This window comes from Dendrobates tinctorius, unplaced genomic scaffold, assembly GCF_039654945.1.
Source record: "Dendrobates tinctorius isolate UK_male_01 unplaced genomic scaffold, ASM3965494v1 ptg000029l, whole genome shotgun sequence".
In the NCBI taxonomy this organism is placed as follows: domain Eukaryota; kingdom Metazoa; phylum Chordata; class Amphibia; order Anura; family Dendrobatidae; genus Dendrobates; species Dendrobates tinctorius.
In genome coordinates this window covers 9175136-9183753 of record NW_027361697.1, presented here as the reverse complement: position 1 = coordinate 9183753, position 8618 = coordinate 9175136, and the positions used below count along the sequence as shown (strand labels likewise).

Below are 8618 nucleotides of genomic sequence, written 5' to 3'. Positions count from 1 at the left end.
TATCCTTTTAATGTTCCCTACCCATGATTGACCCCAGTAATTATGTATTTTCTGTCTACAATTAAAAATATATATATATATATAATCACAATGAAAATTATGAGGCAATTACATGATGTCATGGACGTGTTTAGTTTAAACAGAAAGTGACCCTTCAGAAACGTTCCTCCAGTGGCACCGAGGTACGTCAGCTTAACGGTAAGCAAAGCTTAATAAAGCAAGACACGTATAATTAGATTATGTAATGATTTATTGATAGGATGACAGAAAAAATTTATAGGAAACAGTTGTTTTTTTTCATAAAAATCTTTAAAATTTATTATATGATTTTGTGTTTTTTTTTCATTGCATACTTTCCTCTATTCTACCGTTTGGATCCAATGCTCAATTTCAGAGAAAATATACGTGGCTGCAATCGTGCATGGTTTGAGCAGCATGAATCATCAGACAGGTTCCTTTGAATGCTTCCAATCATATGACCAAAACTTCACTTAGGAATTTTTTGTCTCATTTGAAATGCAGGTTGGAAAATGGGTCAAAATGTATAATAAATTTGCTGTAAGCAAATTTGCCCAAATTTGGTGTAAAACAAATCGCAAATTTAAAGTAGAGAATACAGTCTGCCAATAAACTTACTGCTACTGTACTAAAGTTCTATGTTCCTATTCATATGGATGCTAATGTACAATAGTATAATAATAACATTTCTGTTATATTGAGGAGTATGATACTTGATTCTTTGATCGCTATCATTGATTCTTGACTTAGAATCCAGGAATATCATCAATCATGTCCTCCTACATCGCCAACATTGATCTGAGGAAAAAATAACATGCATGTTAAGGGGGCATCAATAAATATCACAAATGGAATGCATGTCCCATTGTATCATTATACCAAAATGAGAATATTGATAAAGGGCCACCCATCAAAGTACAAAAAAATAAACCTTTGTTTAAAAAAAAACAGAAGTAAACATTTTTAAAATGTCCAAGAATATCAAAACCATGACTGTCAGAGGGACAACAGGGGGAACCACGCAGATCCCACTGATGCTGCCACCACAGTTGATTCAATAGTCATTGATTTGATGTAAGCAGTGATCTTATTATAAGATTCATTCATTTTGATAGATTGATATTGTGAGTGCTGTAGATCTGTTAGTTAATCCTTAAAGGGGTTTTCGGTTCCAAACCGATAAGTCTGAAGTCACTCTGCGTGACTGCAGAATTATGAATTCCACCAGCATATGCATGGTACACTGCACGGGATTCACCGATTTCTGACCCGGTCCCGGCACAGAGGAGGAAGAGTGAGACAGAGTCAGGAAGTCCGAGGTTATGGCAAGCAGTGCAAGATCAGGAAATGAAATCGGAGTCAGGAACAGAGAGATCAGACAAAATGAGAATACAAGCTGGGTCCATAACAGAAGAGACAAAACAAGGAAACACCATGACAGGGTACCAGAAGTGAGATGCAGACTACAGCCAAAGCTCAGGGAAGCACTGGAGGGAGGAGCTGCCTGATATTTGCACTGCTGGCAGGGATAGGCAAGGGAAGCCATGCTAAGCAACCAGCAATCGTGTTGATATGTTGTTATAATTCAATAAAAGGCATGAAAAAAGCCCAAACACCTACAGCGCCGCCCACAGGCCGCCCCGGAGCAGGAGCATATCATTAACTGAAAACTACAAATAAAGATTAAACATCCACAAGATGGATTTCATCACCAGGTATCACTGTAATCAATATAATGGCACCAACCTGACACTGTCTGTAGTTTACTGAGAACAATCCTGCTGACAGGTTCACTTTAAATCTGTAGGCTTTTAGCCTAGAGAGGTATGTTTGAGAAATATTAGGTTTAGGGTCCTACCAGAGAAAAGTACACCTTGCCTTGTCTGGTGGGTTCTCATGAATTGGCTAATTTGTGTGCTAAGCATTTTCATTTTACAAGTATAATCTACACTCATGGTCAAAATTGTTGGTACCCCTCATTTAATGACAGAAAAGCCCACAATGGTCACAGAGATAAACTGAATCTGACAAAAGTAATGATAAATAAAAAAATCTATGAAAATGAACAAATGAAAGTCAGATATTGCATTTCAGCCATGCTTCCACAGAATTATTTAAAAAATAAAACTCATGAAATAGGACTGGACAGAAATAATGGTACCCCTGAAAATAATGTGACAAAAGGGACGTGTTAAATCAAGGTGTGCCCACTAATTAGTATCACAGGTGTCTACAGTCCTGGAATCAGTGAGTGGCCTGTATAGAGGGCTACAGATACTCACTGTGCTGTTTGGTGACATGGTGTGTATCACACTCAACATGGACAAGAGGAAGCAAAGGAAAGAGTTGTCTCAGGAGATTAGAAAGAAAATTATAGACAAACATGTTAAAGGTACAAGTTATATGACCATCTCCAAGCAGCTTGAAGTTCCTGTGACTACAGCTGAATATATTATTCAATTCAATTCAAAGAAAGCCCAGATGAACGGCACCAAGGCTCTAATCCACCAGCAACAAGTTGAGGAACAATCACAGGCACACAGTGTGTAAAACACCGCTGGGAATAACGGTGCTCAGCATCAGAAAAAACATGCTAAATTTGTAAAAGAAGGAAAAAGATGCGGCACTCACCCAGATTTGCAGTGCAGTGTTTCTTTATTCAACCATTAAAGGTCACACAATAAAGGACGGGCAGACAACATGAGGCATGCGAGGAAAAAGACTGATGACCGCCGTTTCGCATACACAGACGCTTCAACAGGTCCAGGTGTGTAATTACGTGATGTCATTTCCTTAAATAGGTCTATGACTAACAACAGGTGAACATTTAAAAAAACATGAATGGACATTTTCAATTAAAAACAAGTAACATAATTACATCTTTATGCTGACTGCAGGAACAATCACAACAAGAAATTTTTTCAAAAGGAGTGTATAAAGATCCTTACAAAGAATTCTTTTCTTTACAGAAAAATTTTTTTACAAAAGGAATTTTTTACAAAAAATTTTTTTCTCTTTTCAAAAAAAGACAGATCCAACCTATCATTCAGTCCTAAAGGACCCTGCGCTTTAGATTTAATTATCCATCTGGCTTCCTGTCTCATCAACAATTTATTATGATTAACACCTTGTGGTGGAAATTTTACAATTTCTAAACCAGCAAAGCGTAATAATTCAGGGTTGGAATTGTGTTTTTCTTGCATATGTTTTATTAAGCGCAAAGACGCTTTTCCTGTACTAATCGAATGATAATGTTCACGAAATCTTGTTGCAAGTGGTCTAATAGTTTTTCCTATGTAAAAAATAAACAAGGACAAAACAAAATATATACCACAAATTTACTTTTACAAGAAATAAAATCTTTTACTCTATGCTGAACGGGTCCGATTTTTAGAGGATTGGAAGTCATATGTAAGTGACAGTAATTACAATTACCGCATTTAAAGTTCCCTTTATAAATAATTTTTTGTAAGGATCTTTATACACTCCTTTTGAAAAAATTTCTTGTGATTGTTCCTGCAGTCAGCATAAAGATGCAATTATGTTACTTGTTTTTAATTGAAAATGTCCATTCATGTTTTTTTAAATGTTCACCTGTTGTTAGTCATAGACCTATTTAAGGAAATGACATCACGTAATTACACACCTGGACCTGTTGAAGCGTCTGTGTACGCGAAACGGCTGTCGTCTGTTTTTTCCCCCCATGCCTCATGTTATCTGCCCGTCCCTTATTGTGTGACCTTTAACCCCTTCACCCCCAAGGGTGGTTTGCACGTTCATGACCGAGCCAATTTTTACAATTCTGACCACTGTACCTTTATGAGGTCATAACTCTGGAACGCTTCCATGGATCCCGGTGATTATGACATTGTTTTCTCGTGACATATTGTACTTCATGTTAGTGGTAGAATTTCATTCAAATAACTTGCGTTTATTTGTGAGAAAAACGGAAATTTGGTGAAAATTTTGAAAATTTCGCAATTTTCCAACTTTGAATTTTTATGCCCTTAAATCACAGAGATATGGCACCCAAAAAACTTGATAACTAACATTTCCCACATGTTTACTTTACATCAGCACAATTTTGGAACCAAAATTTTTTTTTGTTAGGAAGTTATAAGGGTTAAAAATTGACCAGCGATTTCTCATTTTTGCAACACCATTTTATTTTTGCGGACCACATCACATTTGAAGCCACTTTGAGGGGTCTATATGATAGAAAATACCCATTCTAAAAACTGCACCCCTTAAGGTGCTCAAACCACATTCAAGAAGTTTATTAACCCTTTAGGTGCGTCACAGGAATTTTTTTGAATATATAAAAAAAAATGAACATCTAACTTTTTTTCACAAAAAAAATACTTCAGGTTCAGTTTTTTTTATTTTACCAAGGGTAACAGGAGAAATTGGACTGCAAAAGTTATTGTGCAATTTGTCCTGAGTACGCTGATACCTGATATGTGGGGGGGAACGACTGTTTCGGCGCATGGCAGAGCTCAGAATAGAAGGAACGCCGTTTGACTTTTTCAATGCAAAATTGTCTGGAATTCAGATCGGACGCCATGTCACGTTTGGAGAGTCCCTGATGTACCTAAACAGTGGAAACCCCCTACAAGTGACCCCATTTTGGAAACTAGACCCCCCAAGGAACTTATCTAGATATGTGGTGAGAACTTTGAACCCACAAGGGCTTTACAGAAGTTTATAACGTACAGCGGTACAATTAAAAAATCATATTTTTTCCACAAAAATGATCTTTTCACCCCAATTTTTATTTTTCCAAGGGTAACAGGACCCTAAAAGTTATTGTGCAATTTGTCCTGAGTACGCTGATACCCCACATGTGGGGGTAAACCACTATTTGGGCGCATGGCAGAGCTCGGAAGGGAAGCAGCGCCATTTGACGTTTTTGGCTGGAATTGAGATCGGACATCATGTCGCGATTGGAAAACCCCTGATGTACCAAAACAGTGGAAACCCCCCACATATGACACCATTTTGGAAACTAGACCCCCTAAGGAACTTATCTAGATGTGTGCTGAGAACTTTGAACCCGCAAGGGCTTCACAGAAGTTTATAACATAAAGCCGTACAATTAAAAAATCATATTTTTTCCACAAAAATGATCGTTTCACCCTCAATTCTTATTTTTCCAAGGGTAACAGGACCCTAAAAGTTATTGTGCAATTTGTCCTGAGTACGCTGATACCCCATATGTGGGGGTAAACCACTATTTGGGCGCATGGCAGAGCTCGGAAGGGAAGCAGCGCCATTTGACGTTTTTGGCTGGAATTGAGATCGGACACCATGTCGCGATTGGAAAACCCCTGATGTACCTAAACAGTGGAAACCCCCCACAAATGACACCATTTTGTAAACTAGACCCCCTAAGGAACTTATCTAGATGTGAGGTGAGCACTTTGAACCCCTAAGGGCTTCACAGAAGTTTATAATGCCCGGGCATGAAAATAAAAAAATCGTATTTTTTCCACAAACATGATCAATTAGTCCCCAATTTTTTTATTTTCCCAAGGGTAACAGGAGAAATTGAACCCCAAAAGTTGTTGTCTAATTTGTCCTGAGTACGCTGACGCCCCATATGTGGGAGAAAACTACTGTATGGACACACGTCAGGGCTCGGAAGGGAAGTAGTGACGTTTTGGAATGCAGACTTTGATGGAATGGTCTGCGGGTGTCATGTTGCCTTTGGAGAGCCCCTAATGTACCTAAACAGTGGAAACCCCCCACAAATGACCCCATTTTGAAAACTAGACCCCCTAAGGAACTTATCTAGATGTGAGGTGAGCACTTTGATCCCCCAAGGGCTTCACAGAAGTTTATAATGCCCGGGCATGAAAATAAAAAAATCGTATTTTTTCCACAAACATGATCAATTAGTCCCCAATTTTTTTATTTCCCCAAGGGTAACAGGAGAAATTAAACCCCAAAAGTTGTTGTCCAATTTGTCCTGAGTACGTTGACGCCCCATATGTGGGAGAAAACTACTGTATGGACACACGTCAGGGCTCGGAAGGGAAGTAGTGACGTTTTGGAATGCAGACTTTGATGGAATGGTCTGCGGGTGTCATGTTGCCTTTGGAGAGCCCCTAATGTACCTAAACAGTGGAAACCCCCCACAAATGACCCCATTTTGAAAACTAGACCCCCTAAGGAACTTATGTAGATGTGAGGTGAGCACTTTGATCCCCCAAGGGCTTCACAGAAGTTTATAATGCCCGGGCATGAAAATAAAAAAAATCGTATTTTTTCCACAAACATGATCAATTAGTCCCCAATTTTTTTATTTTCCCAAGGGTAACAGGAGAAATTGAACCCCAAAAGTTGTTGTCCAATTTGTCATGAGTACGCTGACACCCCATATGTGGGAGAAAACTACTGTATGGACACACGTCGGGGCTCAGAAGGGAAGCAGTGACGTTTTGGAATGCAGACTTTGATGGAATGGTCTGCGAGTGTCATGTGCGTTTGGAGAGCCCCTGATGTACCTAAACTATTGAAACTCCCCACAAGTGACCCCATTTTGGACACTAGACCCCCCACAGAACTTATCTAGATGTGTGGTGAGCACTTTGAACCCCCAAGTGCTTCACAGAAGTTTATAACGCTCGGACGTGAAAATAAAATAATCACTTTTTTCTACAAAAATGATATTTTTGCCCCCAATTTTTTAATTTCCTAAGGGTAACAGGCGAAATTGGACCCCAAAAATTGTTTTGCAATTTGTCCTGAGTAGGCTGATACCCTACATGTGGGGGTAAAACACTGTTTGGGCGCATGTCAGAGCTTGGAAGGGAAGGAGCACCATTTGACTTTTTCAACTCAGAATTGGCTGGAATTGAAATCAGACGCCATGTTGCATTTGGAGAGCCCCTGATGTGCCCAAACAGTGGAAACCCCCAATTCTAACCCCAAACCGAACCCCAACACACCCCTAACCCCAATCTCAGCCCTAGCCCTAACCCTAGCCCTAACCCTAGCCCTAACCCTAGCTCTAGCCCCCTAACCCTAGCCCTAACCCTAACCGTAATGGAAAAATGAAAATAAATACATTTTTTTTATTTTATTATTTTTCCCTAACTAAGGGGGTGATAACGGGGGGTTTGATTTACTATTTATGGCGGTTTTTATGTTTGGCGGCTGTCGCACGCTAAAAGACGCTTTTTATTGTAAAAATAGTTTTTGCATCACCACATATTGAGGGCTATAATTTTTCCGTATTTTGACCCACCGAGTCATGTGAGGTCTTATTTTTTGCGGGACGAGTTGACGTTTTTATTGGTACCATTTTCGGGCACGTTACATTTTTTAATCGCTTTTTATTCCGATTTTTGGGACGCAGAATGAACAAAAACCAGCGTTTCATGAATTTCTTTTGGGGGGGTGCGTTTACACCGTTCCGCGTGTGGTAAAATTGATAAAGCGGTTTTATTCTTCGGGTCAGTACGGTTACAGCGATACCTCATTCAGATTGTTTTTTTATGTTTTGTCGGTTTTATGCAATGAAAACTATTTTATATAAAAAATAATTATTTTTGCATCGCTTTATTCTGCGAGCTATAACTTTTTTATTTTTTTGCTGATGATGCTGTGTGGCAGCTCGTTTTTTGCGGGACAAGATGACGTTTTCAGCGGTACCATGGATATTTATATGCGTCTTTTTGATCGCGCGTTATTACACTTTTTGTTTGGCGGTATGATAATAAATCATTATTTTTTTGCTTCGTTTTTTTTTTAAGGGGTTCGCTAAAGGGGTTAACTAATGGGACAATTTTATAGGGCAGGTCGTTACGGACGCGGCAATACCTAATATATGTACTTTTATTGTTTTTTTTTATTTTCAAAAAATGGATTTATTTGGGGGAATATTTTTTTTTTTTTTTTTGTAATTTATTTGGCGATTTTTTTTTTTTAAATTATTTTAACACTTTTATTTTTTTTTTACTTTATGAAATAGTCCCAGGTGGGACATCACTGTTCTGTGACAGATCGCTGATCTGTCACATCACAGATCACTGTGACAGATCAGCGATCTGTCACAGGCAGTGCACAAGGCTTGCTCATGCCTGCGCTTTGCAGGCACTGAGGAAGCCAGCTTCCTGCAGGCCCCCAAAGGCCCCCGTTGCCATCTTGGATTCGGGGGCCTGCAGGAAAGGAGCCCCCGGCAGCAGCGCTGCATATTGCGCTGCCGTGGTGGGCTCAGGGAAGCACGGAGGGAGCCCCCTCCCTGCCGATGCTTCCCTTTAACCCCCGGTACACCGCGATCATGTTTGATCGCGGTGTGCAAGGGGTTAACGTGTCGGGGGCGGTCCGTGACCGCCCCTGACACATTGTGCCGGGTGTCAGCTGTGATAATCAGCTGACACCCGGCCGCGATCAGCGGCGCTCACCACGTGGGCGCCGCTGATCGCAGTAGACGTACTATCCCGTCCATGGGCATAGGGGCCCGGGTCCCATTGATGGGATAGTACGTCTGATGTCAGGAAGGGGTTAATGGTTGAATAAAGAAACACTGCACTGCAAATCTGGGTGAGCGCCGCATCTTTTTCCTTCTTTTACGAATATATTATTCAGTCCATTGG

The 8618-nt window shown here is 40.0% G+C and overlaps 1 protein-coding gene across 1 annotated transcript in view; it reads right to left on the bottom strand.

The window, feature by feature from the left end:
- Nucleotides 1-232: 232 nt before the first annotated feature.
- Nucleotides 233-8618, bottom strand: part of LOC141085796 (keratin, type II cytoskeletal 6A-like) — a 70274-nt gene continuing 61888 nt past the window's right edge. Inside the window, exon 6 of the mRNA XM_073571364.1 lies at nucleotides 233-816. Coding sequence (XP_073427465.1) covers nucleotides 784-816 — 33 coding nt within the window. The 3' untranslated portion in view covers nucleotides 233-783. The remainder of the gene's footprint in view (nucleotides 817-8618) is intronic.